This window comes from Pantherophis guttatus, chromosome 17 (assembly GCF_059756535.1).
Source record: "Pantherophis guttatus breed Tessera chromosome 17, ASM5975653v1, whole genome shotgun sequence".
NCBI classification, from domain to species: Eukaryota; Metazoa; Chordata; class Lepidosauria; order Squamata; family Colubridae; genus Pantherophis; species Pantherophis guttatus.
The window spans coordinates 6,845,001-6,862,467 of NC_142079.1; the positions used below are offsets into that span (position 1 = coordinate 6,845,001).

General features: G+C 44.6%; 1 protein-coding gene across 2 annotated transcripts in view; it reads right to left on the reverse strand.

Annotated features, from left to right (window-relative positions):
• Positions 1-17,467, reverse strand: part of KSR2 (kinase suppressor of ras 2) — a 187,356-nt gene that overhangs the window by 22,196 nt on the left and 147,693 nt on the right. For both annotated transcript variants that reach the window (XM_087880196.1, XM_087880197.1), the window contains exons 15-16: positions 10,469-10,565; positions 2,327-2,460 (exon numbers count right to left, since the gene is read on the reverse strand). In XM_087880196.1, coding sequence (XP_087736322.1) covers positions 2,327-2,460; positions 10,469-10,565 — 231 coding nt within the window. The remainder of the gene's footprint in view (positions 1-2,326; positions 2,461-10,468; positions 10,566-17,467) is intronic.

Sequence of the window (17,467 nt, forward strand, 5' to 3'; positions counted from 1 at the left end):
CCACCTTCTCCATCTTCCTTCCTTTCTTTCTTCCCTCCCTCTCTATCTTCCTCCCTCTCCACTCCCTCCCTTTCTTCCTCCCACTTTCTCCATCTTCCTTCCTTCCTTCCTTCCTTCCTTCCTTCCTTCCTTCCTTCCTTCCTTCCCTCTCTATCTTCCTCCCTCTCCCCTCCCTCCCTTTCTTCCTCCCACCTTCTCCATCTTCCTTCCTTTCTTCCTTCCCTCCCTCTCTATCTTCCTCCCTCTCCACTCCCTCCCTTTCTTCCTCCCACTTTCTCCATCTTCCTTCCTTCCTTCCTTCCTTCCTTCCTTCCACAACCCAAGATCCCAAAACAGCCAGGGAAAACTTTTTAAATAACTTTTTAAAAAGTCTGAACACAATGACTTTTCTTCTTCCTCCCCCTCGCCCTTCCCATTTTGACCATGTATTTAAAGTTAGAAACTCCTCAGTGCTAATATCTAGAAGCCTCTCTCGTACCAAAGAGCCGGATAAAATTGCTTTAAATAAATAACTAATTATATGATAAACCTGGAGAGGGTATAAATAGACCATCATTTTTTTGCGGAGGGGGGGGGGAAGGCGGAATAAGAAATATTAAACCTACACAGGGTACAGTTAACCACTTCAACTTGACAATTGATACACCTCAGAGAAGGAGGGGGACAGAAAAGAAAGAGAGAAATAAGCAGGCCATTATCTCCTTTTTAATCCAAGTGCCTTTGACACACCATAATTACGGAAAGATTAAAATGTGTGATTTATCTCACAGGCGGCTTTGCAATAAAGCAATAATTAACTGCAAGGAAAATCTGCACAATAGCTGCGGTTTTAATTCCATTCCTTTTTCTTTTTCTTTCCTTTTCTTTCTTTTTTTTCTTTTTTTAATTTGGGAAAGAACCTGCAAGTACAACATTACATCTAAATCGGAGACCGCAGGCGATGAAATTTGCCTTTTTTTTAAAAAAAATGTTCTTGAAACAAATTAATTAAATTCCTAGGGAGAAAGATCGAACGCGGGGAAGCGAGAAGGAAGGGGGCCCCTGCTTGGAAAGGGTCTGGATGACATGGTGTATGATGTCACAAACCATTTTATGATAATGTTGAGGTCATAAAAGGGAGGCGGTGGCTCAGGGGAGAAGACGCTGAGCTTGTCGATCGAAAGGTTGGCAATTCCGCGGTTCGAGTCCCTAGTGCCGCATAACGGGGTGAGCTCCCGTGATTTGTCCCAGCTTCTGCCAACCTAGCAGTTCTAAAGCACGAAAAAAAAATGCAAGTAGAAAAATAGGGACCACCTTTGGTGGGAAGGGAACAGCGTTCCGTGGGCCTTTGGCGTTGAATCATGCCGGCCACAGGACCACGCCGGCCACAGGACCATGGAGACGTCTTCGGACAGCGCTGGCTCTTCAGCTTTGAAACGGAGATGAGCACCGCCCCGTAGAGCTGGAAACAACTAGCATGTATGTGATAGGGGAACCTTTACCTTTACCTTTAACCCTAATAAAGTCCATTCCTGATTACCTAGTTTGGGTCATAAAATATCTGCAAAAAAACAACCAAGCTCAGAGAGCACTAAGAACCCCACAGTTCTCCTCCTCCTCCTCCTCCTCCTCCTCCTCCTCCTCCTCCTCCTCCTCCTCCTCCTCCTCCTCCCTGCAAACTCCACTCCCTTCTAACACTGATGATGTTGCCTAGTTAGGGTCATGAAACTTCTGCAGGAAAACAAGCAAGCTCAGAGAGCACCAAGGATCCCTCATGTCAACCCTGAGCTACACGTATACACGAAGAGCCGAGGTGGCGCAGTGGTTAGTATGCAGTACTGCAGCTACTTCAGCTCACTGCTAGTTCAGCAGATCAGCAGATCGAATCTCACCAGGCTCAAGGTTGACTCAGCCTTCCATCCTTCCAAGGTGGGTAAAATGAGGACCCAGATTGTTGGGAGGCAATATGCTATTTAGTATACTGTCTTTGTTGTAAGCTGCCCAGAGTCCTCAGAGAAATACGAATAATAAATAAATAAATAATAAATAAATAAATAAATACTCCTTCGTTGGCATTGTGTTATAAAATTGAAAGAACAAAACTGAACAAACTCCGTGAAAGAATGAAAGGAAGTCTCATTCTTCTCTCTCCCACCCTGGAAAAGGGCATCTGAATGTTGTCTTATAAATTCCCCCAAGAAATGAATCAACGTTCCTCTTTCCCAGAAAACCCAAGTGCCCTCTGTAAGACTTTCATGCTGTCCAAAGTTCCACTTGGAAACATAACCATCAGTGAAGAGGGGGGAAAAAAAAAGAGGAGCGAGGAAGGCAATGTCCTTCAACGTACCTGCCCGCTTGCAGAACTCCAGAGATAGTGAAGAGGCCGAAATCTGTGATCACCACTTTTCCGTTGTCGTAGAATATATTCTTAGATTTCAGATCTTTATGGAGGATTCCCTTCGCGTGTAGGTAGCCCATTCCCTGTAAAACAAGGAAACGAAGCGAACGGTTGCAGAGAAACTTCTGTGCCATTTTTAAAATAATTCTTAGATTTATACATACACGTCCAAAAAAAAAAAAAAAACTAAGATGTTTTTGGGATCCACGTTAGATGTTGGTTGATTTAGAATGCATCTTACCATAAAGTCTGAAGGTTCCTTAAAAGCCCATCGGCTCCAAACCCAGATCAATATACAGTAGTGGCCAAAATTGTGGAAACCTTTTTGGGAAAAGTGTATTTTTGAGATTTAATGGCTAATAACACCACTTCAAGATAATCCTATTCCACTGCTGGAATAGCCTGGGAATAGCCCAGATCTTAACCCAATTGAAAATCTATCGAGCTGATTAAGAAACTTGTTAGTCAGAAATGACCCAGCAATAAAACCCAGTTAATAGAAGCCATCCTTCAACCTTGGTTTCACATTAGAACAGCTGCAGAACTCAAAGACTTGGTTCCCTCCATGGGAAGACGTTATAAGGCCATCATTCATGCTAAAGCTTTCCCAATTAAGGATTAACTGACATGGTGATAATTTCTGTATATCTCATTTTTTTCTATGGTGATAATTTTTGTACATCCTGTTTTTTCTACATTTCACTTTTCTTCTTTATACTGTAACGGCTATTCTAATAGCAAATCCTTCATCAAAGTTATTGCATTACATTCTTGATTAGATTATCTTTCCATTGACATATAATTTTCTGGTACTACTCCAAACAAACAAACAAACAAAAAAAGTGGTGTTATTAGCTAGTTTTAAAAAAATACACTTTTCCCCAAAAGGTTCCCACAATTTTGGCCACTGCTGTAGGTTAAGCAGAATGCCTAACGATCTCGAATAAAAGAAACATAGAAACATAGAATCCTAGGGCTGGGAAAGACCTTGGACTTTTGACCATCCATCTGATCAAATCAATTTCTTTTCTATTTTACCAATTACACATATATTATCATGGTGGTTCATTTATGTGATGGCATGGTGGGCCCATTTTTCACCCTCCCCAGGCTCCAGAGCCTTTCTAGGAGCCTGGGGAGGACAAAAACGGCCTTTCCCACTACCCCCGGAGGCTGGAAATTGCCCATTTGCTGACTTCTGGTGGGAGCAGAAGGCCCGTTTCTGCCCTCCAGGAGGGGAGGGGAGAGGCCATTTTTGCCCTCCCCAGGCTCCTAGAAAGACTCTGGAGCCTGGGGAGAGTGAAAAATAGGACTTACCCACCCACCCCCCAGGTCCTCTGGAGGCCGGAGCCTGCTTCCCTACTTCCAGTGGGCCCAGAAGGCCTGAAAATCAGGTAGCTGCATATGTGCCATAAGTTCGCCATCACGGATCTAGTGTGAATTCAGTTTTTGCGTGTCTTCTGGCTTCTGGCATTGCATTGGAGGTGGGCTTCTCAAACTTACACATCAAGCAGAACCCAAGAAGATCCCTTTTCCTGGATTTGACCCTGATTCTCATCCAGCAATGCCTGCGTCAAAGACACCCCATCTGGATGCAGCCTGGGCAAGACCTAGGAGGAAGCCCCTGAATGCCTGCCAAAGTACATCGCTACGTTGGGATTGTTAACAATAAGGGAGAAAGTGGCCAAATGCGGAAACGTCCTATGATCAGTTGTGTTTTTGTGCAAGTCACATTTCATGGGAAGTCACTGGAAACGTTCCACCCATTTTTTGGATTGCTGCCGGCAACCCAAGGAGTCCACAAAAGGAGTTGGGTGACCTTGACCTACGCCTAAAAGTCCTCTACTGGTTCCAGCCCAGAGTATCTGAGTTGCTTCCTTCAAACAGCTAGATCATCTCTGTTCATTGGAAGGGCAGAAGACAGTGGAGCTGCTCACGGGATTCATTTCTCCCATACGGTTATAAAAGAATAGCAATAAAACATCAAGGAGCTACCAGAAAGCCCCCATCTTGAAAGGAGGAGGGGGAGGGGGAGGAGGAGGAGGAGGAGGAGGAGGAGGAGGAGGACATGACTGTGGGGACTTTGGTGCTCTCTGAGTTTGGTTGTTTTCTTGCAGACATTCATGATCCAACTGGGAAACATCATGAGGGCAAGAAGGAAATGGGGTTTGCAGGGAGGAGGAGGAGGAGGAGGAGGAGGAGGAGGAGGAGGAGGAGGAGGAGGAGGAGGAGGAGGAGGAGGAGGAGAAGAAGAAGAAGAAGAAGAAGAAGAAGAAGAAGAAGAAGAAGAAGAAGAAGAAGAAGAAGAAGAAGAAGAAGAAGAAGAAGAAGAAGAAGAAGAAGAAGAAGAAGAAGAAGAAGAAGAAGAAGAAGAAGAAGAAGAAGAAGAAGAAGAAGAAATAGTTGCAGCAGCGATGGGTGAAGATGATAAAGATTCCTTGGAGTTTGGTGAGTTGAGAACTCATCACTCAGGGAAAGTCTCCAGTGATCAGAAGGTGAAGATGGATCACTCTCCACTCACCTGCCCCCACTGTCATTTCAAATCCACTCATGGCTTGCTTGCAACATTGGTGTTAATGGTTTAGGAAGATAATGGATGTGGAGACAGGGTGATTTGTCATTAGCCTTTCTCCTCTATCAAAAGCTCCTTTTCAGTACTCACAAACGCTGCCATCTCAGGTCCTACCGGCGGTTTTTTGGAAGAAAGATACGTCTAGAGAGAATGTGAGTCACTGGCTCCTTGGCTAAAGTGTCCAGTTTTGTCTCTCCTCCAGGCATTCATCGAGGAATTTATAGGAATGTCCAAATAGATGCTACCCAGAGATGATGACTCGTTGGTAACAACAATGTTTGGGACAGAAGGTCAGAGAACCTGACTCGCCATAAATAGAGACATGAGTCATAGGACTTATCCCAAGGAGTATCCTTCCAGGCCTAATCTTAGGGCAAGTTTTTTTTGGGGGGGGGAGAGGGGCAGGGAATCACACCGCTATTTCCAGCTGCCTGTCAACTTGCAAAGCTTTCAAGTTGCCTTGAGCAGGAGGGAGGGAGAACTGATGGAGCTGATTGATTTCCCTAACTGAAACTACATTCCACAGATGCTTTGCTCCCGCAATCAGGAGGAGAGTTTTGGGTTTCACAGCCAGCCAAAGTGGTTAATTGGAGAATGTGATTTATGACATGGCCAGGGAGGAGGGGAGAGACAGGGTCATAGGGGAACGTAAATCTACGTGTGGGATTAGTTCTAACTGCATCCGAATATTGCCGAAATGGTGCTCTTTGAAGTTTGGCTTGTGGCTCATGAATTAATTAGGGCATCCTTCAGAAACTTCACACTGCCATGTGACTTGTCCAATGACAGCATTGCTTGGTCTTATTTCCAATGTGGTAATCTCTGTGGAGCAGCCTCTGTGAATTGCGGTTGTTTTCATAAGCTTATTTGTCAACCATATATAAGATAACAGGTAAAAGTATAAACATAATTTGAATACATGAAAAGAGTAAGTAAAAAGGAATATTAGGACAGGGACGGTAGGCATGCTGGTGCACTTATGCACCCCCCCTTACAGACCTCTTAGGAATGGGGTGAGGTCAACAGTAGACAGTTTAAGGTTAAAGTTTTTGGGGTTTGGGGAAGAAACCACAGAGTCAGGTAGTGCATTCCAGGCATTGAGCACTCTGTTACTGAAGTCGTATTTTCTGCAATCAAGTTTGGAACAGTTTACCTTGAGTTTGTATCTATTATTTGCTCGTGTATCGTTGTGGTTGAAGCTGAAGTAGTCATTGACAGGAAGGACAATTGTGGCACATAATTTTATGTACTATGGTTAGGTCAGACTGAAGTCGGTGTAGTTCTAAGTTGTCTAAGCCCAAAATTTGGAGTCTGGTGGCATAAGGTATTTTATTGCGGTTAGAGGAATGGAGGACTCTTCTCATAAAATATCTCTGGACTCTCTCAATTGTATTTATGTCTGATATGCAGTGTGGGTTCCAGACAGATGAGCTGTATTCAAGAATTGGTCTAGCAAATGTTTTGTATGCTCTAGTTAGTAGTACAACATTACCAGAGAAGAAGCTACGCAAGATTAGGTTAACAACTCTTAATGCCTTTTTGGCAATGTTGTTACAGTGGGCTCTGGCACATAGATCTTTAGAAACGAGTACTCCAAGGTCCTTGACAGAGTGAGGGTCATTTTGTTATACTATGCCTTTAGAACTTTAAAAATGTAGTGGAGCAAGTGGTTAGACTGCATTATTGCCGGCTGACTCTGCCCACTGTCAGGTGTTCGATCTTGACTGGGCTCAAGGTTGAGTCATCCTTCTGAGGTTGGTAAAATGAGGACCCAGATTGTTGGGGGCAATATTCTGACTGATAGGTTGCTTGGAACCCTGACACTGACTCTGTAGACTCTGTAGACTGCTTAGAGAAGGCTTTAACACTGCAGCGATATATAAGTCTTAAGTGCTATTGCTATTAAGAATTTGTGGAGCATTGGAGGAGGGACAAAAAATGAGAGTAAATGTCCATTTCAACGTGCCTTCCATGGAGGGCCTGTATACTGCACGAGTCAAAAAGAGGACTGTGAAAATATTTACAGACCCCTCGCATCCTGGACATAAACTGTTTCAACTCCTACCCTCAAAATGAGGCTATAGAGCACTGCACACCAGAACAACTAGACACAAGGACAGTTTTTTCCCGAACGCCATCACTCTGCTCAACAAATAATTCCCTCAACACTGTCAAACTATTCACTAAGTCTGCATTACTATTACTATTAATCTTCTCATCGTTCCTATCGTCCATCTCCTCCCACTTAGGACTGCATGACTGCAACTTGTTGATTGTTTCCTAATATGACTTGATTGCTTATTTGTACCCTATGACTATCATTAAGTGTTGTATCTTATGATTCTTGATGAATGTATCTTGTCTTTTTATGCACACTGAGAGCTTATGCACCAAAGACAAATTCCTTGCGTGTCTAATCATACTTGGCCAATAAAGAATTCTATTCTATTAAGCGAACCTGGCTTCCCTGTTGAGTTTGCTTGCCAGAATATTTGGAAAGACAAACCGTGAAGCACACAGAAAACACAGTTCAAGGCTGAGTTTAACGTCACTCAACAAATCTTCTTTAATTCTGTACTACCAAGAGCCTTGGTAGTACAGGGGTTTAAGGCACCCTGTTATTAAGCTTATTAAGACCAGCTGCCTGCAATTACTGCAGGGTTCGAATCTCGCCAAGGCTCAAGGTTGACACAGCCTTCCATCCTTTCTAAGGTAGGTGAAATGAGGACCCAGTTTGTGGGGGCAATAAGCTAACTTTGTATAAATATACAAAAGGATGAAGGCTATTGCTGAGCACATTGTAAGCCGCCCTGAGTCTTCGGAGAAGGGCAGCATATAAATCAAATTAAAAAAAAAAATTCATGGATCTTCTCAATATCCTATGACTATCACTAGGTGTTGTACCTTATGATTCTTGACTAATATATTTTATTTTGCACTGAGAGCATAAGCACCAAAGACAGATTCCTTGCGTGTCCAATCGCACTTAGCCAAGAAAGAATTCTATTGTTTCAGATAACGTCTCCTCTTCTTGGAAATCCACACTGAAATATGGTTTCTCAGGTAACAGCCTTCTTGCCCTGGAGCTCCCAGATATGATAGTTGTGACATGGAAGCAGGAATGTGACATAGCACGTCAGGTAGAGCAGGCAGCGTCTAAACAGGACAGCTTTCAGACCAGCAATCCTACAGGTGTGTCTCGTTTTATTGTGCTTTTTTGCAGTTATTGCGTTTTTAACAAGACTCTCCCCTGGCGAAAAAGATTACGACTCACGGAAGGCTCAGTGTATGATTAGCGTCATTAGCAATCAGATGCTTTTTAATTAAGGCGTGTAGAGGGTTGTTGTATTTTTTTTTTACATCTAATGCTATTGCGCACTTAATGTACTACAGCGCATGTAAATATACGTAATTTCTCTATGCACCGGGAAACCAAAAAAAACCAACCCACGTTTTTTTCACACTTACGACCGTCGACACATTCCCCATGGTGATTCGAAATTCAGATGCTTAGCAACTGATTCATATTTATGACGGTTGCTGGGTCATGTGATCACCTGGGGTCAATAGGGGAAGCTGGATTCACTTAACAACTATGCCACTAACGTCACAAAGGCAATAATTCGCTTAATAACCGTGGCAAGAAAAGTCGTGAAATGGGGCAAAACCCACTTGACGAATGTTTCACTCGGCAACATACGTCTTGGGCTCAGTTGTGATCGTAACTCTTGAGGGCTGCGTGTCTCTAGATCAGGGGTCAGCAACCTGCGGCTCTGGAGCCGCATGTGGCTCTTTCATCCCTCTGCTGCGGCTCCCTGTTGCTGGTCGGCTCCACAATTGATAGGGCTTTCGGTTAGGACAGGTAGAGGAAAAAGGACGCCGCGCTAGGAGGAGACTCTATGGTGAGGGAAGCGGACTTCCGGTCGGCTCCAGAATTGAATGGGGGCTTCCGGTTAGGACCTTTGTGGCTCTTTGAGTGTTTAAGGTTGCCGACCCCTGCTCTAGATACTCATCAAAACTGCAAGGAACACATACATTGCTTTCAAATGACTGGTGATTTTTTTTTTTAATTTGTTGTAAGGAACGGGACACATACACACACACAGTGTCAGGAATCCATGTCTCTTTGATAGCCAGAGAATGGAGAAGAAGGGGGGGGAATATTAATGGAAACCTATGACAGAGTCATGTGATTGGCTTGGGCTAGAACTGGATAGAGAGAAATGATTGAGGTGACAAAGTAATAGCAATTAAGTGCTATTGCTATTACTTTGTCACCTCAATGACTTATATACCATTTCACAATGCTTTGCAGCCCTCTCTAAGCGGTTCACAGAGTCAGCCTATTGCCCCCCAACAATCTGGGTCCTCATTTTACCCATCTCGGAAAGAAGGACGAGTCAATTTTGAGCTGGTCAGGATCAAACTGCTGGCAGTCAGCAGAGTTAGCTTGCAATACTGCATTCTAACCACTGTGCAAAATGGATGGATGGATGGAAGGAAGGAAGGAAGGAAGGAAAGAAGGAAGGAAGATAGATAGATAGATAGATAGATAGATAGATAGATAGATAGATAGATAGATAGACAGATAGACAGATAGACAGATAGATAGATGATACAGTAGATAGATGATAGATAGAAGATAGATAGATAGATAGATAGATAGATGATACAGTAGATAGATAGATAGGATACAGTAGATAGATGATAGATAGAAGATAGATAGATAGATGATACAGTAAATAGATAGATAGATAGATAGATGATACAGTAGATAGATAGATAGATAGATAGATGATAGATAGATGATACAGTAGATAGATAGATAGATAGATAGATAGATAGATAGATAGATAGATAGATAGATAGATGATAGATAGATGATAGACAGACAGACAGACAGACAGACAGACAGAGAGATAGATACTGCCCCACAGTGCTTTACAGCCCACTCTAAACGGTTTACAATCCGGGTCCTCATTTTACCCACCTCGGAAGGACGGAAGGCTGAGTCAACCTTGAGCCTGGTGAGATTCGAACTGCCAAATTGCAGGCAGCCGGCAGTGAGCAGAAGTAGCCTGTAGTACTGCACTCTAACCACTGCGCCACCTACGCTCGAGGGATACAAAGGTATTCCATGTTCCATATGGTGGGAACCTTCCTTCAGTGAATTTTCCCTGAAACGCTCAACCTGGGCCTCCCCAGAGACAATCGAATCATGGATGATTCTGGCCACTGTGATAAGGAAGACTAACATCTGGGGGGGGGGTCTCTATAAAAAGCCTTCTAAACGCCCATCTGTCTCTGGGTTTACAGATGGATTATTTTAAGCGAGTTCCATTGTTTCGGGAGCTTTAAGGGTTGGGGGGTTTTTTTGTTTTTTTTTACACCAGCTTTGGGGATTTGGGGATTTGTGTAGTGGTGATTTCTTCTCCTGGCATCAAATTACCCGCTTGAGACTGCCCAGGACATGCCGAGAGCAAGCCCTCCTCCTCCTCCTCCCCTCCCCTCTCCCCTACCTTGACAATCTCCTGAGCAATCTGTCGTGTTTTGTTGACATCCAGGACGATTTTGACATCTCTCACCACCGAGTAGAGGGTTCGTCCTTTGCACAAGCTGAAAAGGAGAGCAGAATTTTAAGTGGCTGACAGTGGCAAGGGGGTGGGGAAGGAAAGGAAAACCGGGGCCCAAAAAGCCTGCCGTGAAATCTGGAAAGCGAGTTTGGGAAAGAAAGAAAAAGAAAGAAAGAAAGAAAGAAAGAAAGAAAGAAAGAAAGAAAGAAAGAAAGAAAGAAAGAAAGAAAGAAAGAAAGAAAGAAAGAAAGAAAGAGGGAGGGAAGGAAAGAAGGAAGGAAGGAAGGAAGGAAGGGACAAAGACAGAGATAGAGAAAAAAAGAAAAAGAGAGAAAGAAAAAGAGAGAATGAAGGAAGGAAGGAAGGAAGGAACAAAGACAGAGATAGAGAAGAAGAGAAAGTGAGAGAAAAAGAGACAAAGAAAGAAAGAAGGAAGGAAAGGAGAAAGAAAGAAGGAAGGAAAGGAGAAAGAAAGGGCAGGAGGGTTGGACAAAGGCAGAGATAAACATAGAAAAGAAAAGAGAAAGAGAAAGAGAAAGAGAAAGAGAGAAGGAAGGAAGGAAAGAAGGAAGGAAGGAAGGGACAAAGACAAAGATATAGAGAAGAAAAGAGAAAGAGAGAAGGAAGGAAGGAAGGAAGGAAGGAAGGAAGGAAGGAAGGAAGGAAGGAAGGAAAGAAGAGGCAAACCAAGCAGAGAAATAGAGAAATAGAGAAAGGAGGAAAGATAGAGAGAAAGAGAGGGGGGGAAAGAAAGAAAGAAGGAAGGAAGGGAGAAAGAAAGGGCAGGAGGGATGGACAAAGACAAAGATAAACTTAGAGAAGAAAAGAGAAAGAGAAAGAAAAAGAGAGAAGGAAGGAAGGAAGGAAGGAAGGGACAAAGACAAAGATATAGAGAAGAAAAGAGAAAGAAAAAGAGAGAAGGAAGGAAGGAAGGAAGGAAGGAAGGAAGGAAGGAAGGAAGGAAGGAAAGAAGAGGCAAACCAAGCAGAGAAATAGAGAAAGGGGGAAAGATAGAGAGAAAGAGAGGGGGGGAAAGAAAGAAGGGAAGGAAGGAAGGGACAGAGAGAAAGAGAGAGAGAGAAAGAAAAAAGAAAGAAGAGTAAGAGAGAAAATTAAAAAAAAGAAAAGAAAAGAGGTGGATTTCCAATCAGAACAACTCATCACACTTTGGGTCTTTGGGTAGAGAAGGTCGTACGCAGGGAGGAACCTCCCACTGAAATTTGGGAGGTTCAGAGGTTTGCGGGCATCCCCGGTGCCCACTTTTACGCCAGCCTCCCTCCAGCCCCTGTTATGATGGCCAGGGACTTGCCCCTGTATAACGAGAGCCTTGCGGCACGAAGACAAGGCTGAGAAAAGGGAGGGAGGAATAATAATAATAATAATAATAATAATAATAATAATAATAATAATAATAATAATAATAATAATAATAATAATAATAATAATAATAATAATAATATAAAATAAAATCGTCAGCCGGGCAAGATTTGCCCATCTTCCTTTTTCTGCTGCCGAGAGAAGATCTATTTGTGGAGTCTTAATTACCAAATGCAGCTGCCGGTGCTGGGGGTGGGGGTGGGGTGGGGGGGCGAGAAAGGAGGGGACCCTGAAACCAATTAAAATCCGTATTGACATTTGAATCATGTAATGGAGCCTGTGGGTGGATACTGCCTCGACTTCTTCCCCCCCCCCATTGAAAAGACCCCCTTCTCTGCCACACACACACACACACACAATCACACACCGATTCCCATGCCCACCTACGCTCGTGACGGGCAACGGGAGGAAGCATCAGGCTAAATACCTGATAATAAACCCTCGAAAATTAAAAAAAAAAAAAAAAAAAAGCAGCTTGGAGGATCGCAGGTGTGAATTTAATCTGGTCCTGCTGCGAGGGGTAAGAGAGGAGGCAGGATAGGCGTCCTTGCTTCCTTCTGCCGCCCACCCTCAGCTGCCAACATGACGTTCCAGCTTCTACCTCCCTGGCATCCAGGGGTGGGCTTCAAATTTTTTTAGCAAGGGGTTCTCTGCCTGGTTGCTGAGTGGGCGGGGTCTAGCGGCCTCCTGCACCATGGCGGTGGATGGGTGGGTATTTGGTTTTTTTTGCCCTCCCCAGGCTCCAGAGGCTTTTCTAGAGCCTCCGGGAGGGCGAAAACGGGATGTTTGTTTGCAGACATTTCATTACCCAACAAGGCAACATCATTGAATATTGAATACTGGAGACCAGCTCCAGTGGTGGAATTCAAATTTTTTTACTGCCGGTTCTGTGGGCATGGCTTGGTGGGCGTGGCTTGGTGGACGTGGCAGGGGAAGGATACTGCAAAATCCCCATTTCCTCCCAACTCCAGGGGAAGGATACTGCAAAATCCCCATTCCCTCCCCACTCCAGGGGAAGGATACTGCAAAATCCCCATTCCCTCCCCACTCCACGGGAAGGATACTGCAAAATCCCCATTCCCTCCCCGCTCCACGGGAAGGATACTGCAAAATCTCCATTCTCTCCCCACTCCAGGTGAAGGATACTGCAAAATCTCCATTCCCATCCCACTCCAGGGGGAAGGATATTGCAAAATCTCCAATCCCACCCCACTCCTGAGGGAAGGATATTGCAAAATCTCCATTCCCTCCCCACTCCAGGGGAAGGATACTGCAAAATCTCTATTCCCTCCCCACTCCAGGGGAAGGACACTGCAAAAACCCCATTCCCACCCCACTCCTGGGGAAAGGATACTGCAAAATCTCCATTCCCTCCCCACTCCTGGATGAAGGATATTGCAAAGTCTCCATTCCCTCCCACTCCTGGGAGAAGGATCCTGCAAAATCTCCATTCCCTCCCCACTCCTGGGGCCAGCCAGAGGTGGTATTTGCCGGTTCTCCGAACTGCTCAAAATCTCCCGCTACCAGTTCTCCAGAACCTGTCAGAACCTGCTGGATTTCACCCTTGACCAGTTCACATGTTTGACCTGGTCTACAACACAGACCAAGATGCTTTCCGGAATAATGCCCGTTTCATTTTCCACAAGGGGGAAGAAAGAAAAACGACTTGGGAGTTTTCCTTATGACATTTCTAATATTTCTGTCTTTCTCACAAGTGTAAGGGATGCCTGGCAGGAGCCCGGGGTTCAATGGGGCAAGCAAACTTGCTAGCCCACCCACCGTCTCTCTCTTGCGCTTCTCTGTCATACCTCATCTCCGCAACAATGGGGTAGTTGGACCATGCAGAACGGGCTATCTGTGTGGCCATCCCATCCCACGTCTGAAGAATTCTGCAAATCAAGCAGTCAATGAAGCCTTGGAAGGGCCTGCTGCGGTGGAAATTCAAAACGTCCGGAAGATGGGGTGGGAATTAATGAGCAAGAACTGGAGATGGTACGAACTGCTCAGCTTCTCCCGAGGGAGTTCGCGCAGGCTTCGAGCAGGTGGTCTAATATATATATATATATGCATATTCTTTCTAGCCAGGTTTTACCTACGTAAGCTAAGATGTTCTACAGCCCTGGTTCTGTGAAATCTCATTCACAAGTTTCTGGGCTTTCTGTTTCTTGCTGACAAACAGCAACTCTGTGCTGCTCTTTGGGAGACTCAAATAGCTATTTCTGCCTTGTAAGGCGTCATCAGTGAGCCACACCCTCTTCTCAGGTATCCTCCCTGTAAAGGTACAATGTGTCTTTTTCTTTTTCGTAGGCTTTTATGTGCATATTCTTTCCAGCCAGGTTTTACCTACGTAAACTAAGATGTTCTACAGCCCTGGTTCTGTGAAATCTCATTCACAAGTTGAAATCTTGTGAATGAGATTTCACAGAACCAGGGCTGTAGAACAACTTAGCTTACGTAGGTAAAACCTGGCTAGAAAAAGACATATATATATATATATATAACTGAAAGGAAGTAGTTCTCCATGGGTGTATTTAGTTTGTTTGTTTGTTTGTTTGTTTGTTTGTTTGTTTGTTTGTTTGTTTATTTATTTATTTATTTATTTATTTATTTATTTATTTATTTATTCAATTTATATGCCGCCCCTCTCCGAAAACACAGGGCGGCTCACAGTACACTCAAAAAATCAGTATAAAAACACTTAAAAATTAAAAAAAAACATTAAAGACATTAAAAACTCATTCACACCATTCATGGCTGGATCTCGCCGGATCACAAGAGCGAGATCAACGGCCCCAGGCCTGCCGGAAAAGCCAGGTCTTCACCGCTTTCCGGAAGGCCAATAGGGTGGGGATGGTCCGGACCTCAGGAGGTAACTGGTTCCAGAGAGCTGGGGCAGCCACAGAGAAGGCCCTCCCCCGCAGGCCCGCCAGCCAGCATTGTTTTGCTGACGGGACCCGGAGGAGACCAACTCTGTGGGATCTTACCGGTCGCTGGGAGCTATGCGGTAGAAGGCGGTCTCGAAGATAGTTATGCTGGGAAAAGGTGTGCAAAGAGAGAAGGCGACGGGATCAAGTGGAACAGTCAAGCAACAGCTGAATCTTCTTCAGCCCCTGTTGCTACCAAGGAGGTAGCTACCACGTGGTGAGAAAGGAGTGTATATTTAGAAGAACCTAGCTGAGCCTTAGATGTGATGGAATGTAGCAGGCTTGTGGTGTAGGATTTCCTGCCTGGGCAGGGGGTTGGACTAGAAGACCTCCAAGGTCCCTTCCAACTCTGTTATTCTATTATTCTATTATTCTATTCTATTCTATTCTATTCTATTCTATTCTATTCTATTCTATTCTATTCTATTCTATTCTATTCTATTCTATTCTATTCTTCTGACTTAGGCTTCTCCAAACCACGAAGCAGACTCCTTGGCCCGAAAAAAAAAAAAAAACTCTTTTTATTAAGTTACTGTGAATTCCTCTCATTCACATCCAGCAAAGTCTTTCAAGGGAGAATTTACAGTCACAGACCTTATCGGGCTTGGAGAGCTGCCAGGCCGATATCTTCAAAACTTGGCAAGGAGTCTCTGAGAGTCATGAACCAATTAAGCAAATTGATTGTCTCCTGCAAACTCCACTCCCCTTTCGCTCCTCTTTATTCCCTATGGGAGGGGCCATCCACCGTCCACCTGTGGCTTTACTCCTGAGTCGGCCCTTGTTCCTCAGCTGTTCCCTTCATCTGGCAGCTCTGCGCATGCGCATACTGGGACCAGGCTCCAGCTGTTTGTCTGCCTCACTGATGTCTGACTCCGAAGGCAGCTGATAACTGTCAGACGGTCCTGGCTCCCTCTCTGCCTCGGACGCAGAGCCCTCATCAGAGCCTTCCCCAGACTCCAGGACCGGCCCATGTTCCTCCCCAATTTCCTCACTGTCTGAGTCTGCCACCTCCGCTGGTGGACCACAACAAAGCTGGATAACCAGTGGGTGCATCCCAGAGGAGTAAAAGATGACTCGGTCCAGATGTGACCTGTGAGAGGAAGAGGATGAAGACAGCTCCTCCCTAATAGTCCCTCAAAGTATATGGGTAGACGCAGATAGTAAAGTTTGGCAAGATTCTGTCTATAGCTGTGAAATAATAAAGACATCAGTTTGGAAGAATCACTATTTTCTTCTTGGGCCTGAGACTAAGCTCTGCTATCATTTCCCTGTGTATAAACAGTTATACCTGCATCAGACAGTGGTAGCCGTCACAGGTGGCAGAAGCTAGGCAGGGCCAAGAATGGGATGGACAAGAAATCATTCTTACAGTCTCTGTTGGATCCTTATCCTACGGTTTGGTAGGTAATATATAGAAAACGATGTTCTGTAACTTTAACTGCTACAAGATGACTAATTGGCTGCGCTAAGCAGACATAAAAGAAGGCAGGAAGTTCATTCCCTTCTGCTCCTGCTATTAGAAGGTTGAACTGCGGAAAGGAACTGTGTCTGTGTTACTGAAGAGAACTGGAATTGTAAGCAAACTATGTTTTTGTGTTGAACCGTGATTATTTGAAGAAGTGTTATCTTTGTTTTAAGAAGCCAAGTTTGTTTTTTTTACTACAAGTAAAGACTGTTTATTTTTCTTTAAACGTTCAGAGTCTGTGAGTATCTGTGTGTTTTGCGAAGCAACGTATCTATTCGCTGTCTGGTCCATTGAACTACTTTGCGGAGGGCAGTTTTACCCTCTAGTAGAGCTATTATTCCCCCCACACTTCATGTATTTGAAAACTGTGAATGACAGACACTTTGAGTATCATGACCCAATGATTGGACCCTCTGCCGGCCCCCAAGAATCAACAGCAACTCATGGAGTTACTTAAGAACAGTTTCCTCTATTGCTCTTTATCTATAGACGGGATCTTGCCAGATTAAAGTACCTATTTGCATAACTACAGATATATTCTGGGAATTGCTAGAAAGGAGACGTTTTAATCTCCTTCCTGTCTACCAGACCTTTGAAGCTTTGCTGCCTCTTTGCCCTCTGGAGTGTAATCCAGGGATGGGTTCCTCCCAAAAATCCCCCCCCAAAAGCAGCTGGGGATCCTTCCCCTAAGATCAGGGGTGGGTTCTACTTACCTTTACTATCGGTTCGCATCGTGCCTGCGCGTGCTCTTCTGCGCATGCGCAGATCACTTCTGATGACATCGGGGTCAGTGGGAGGAGCCTCCCTCTGGTTTTATTACCGGTTCTTGCGAACCTGTCCGAACCGGGGGCAACCCACCACTGCCTAAGATACAAGAGTTTCCACAATGATTGAACCATGTATAAAAAATACTGGTGCAACCTGGCAAGAGTCTGGCACACGCGTTAATCCGTGTGCATGTACCAGAGGTGGGTTTCAGCAGGTTCTGACCAGTTCTGGAGAACCGGTTGCAGAAATTTTGAGTAGTTCGGAGAACCGGTAGTAAAAATTCTAACTGGCCCTGCCCCCCCATCTATTCTCTGGCTCCCAAGTCCCAGCTGATCAGGAGGAAATGGGGATTTTGCAGTAAACTTTGCCTGGATTGGGGAGGGAATGGAGATTTTACAGTATCCTTCCCCT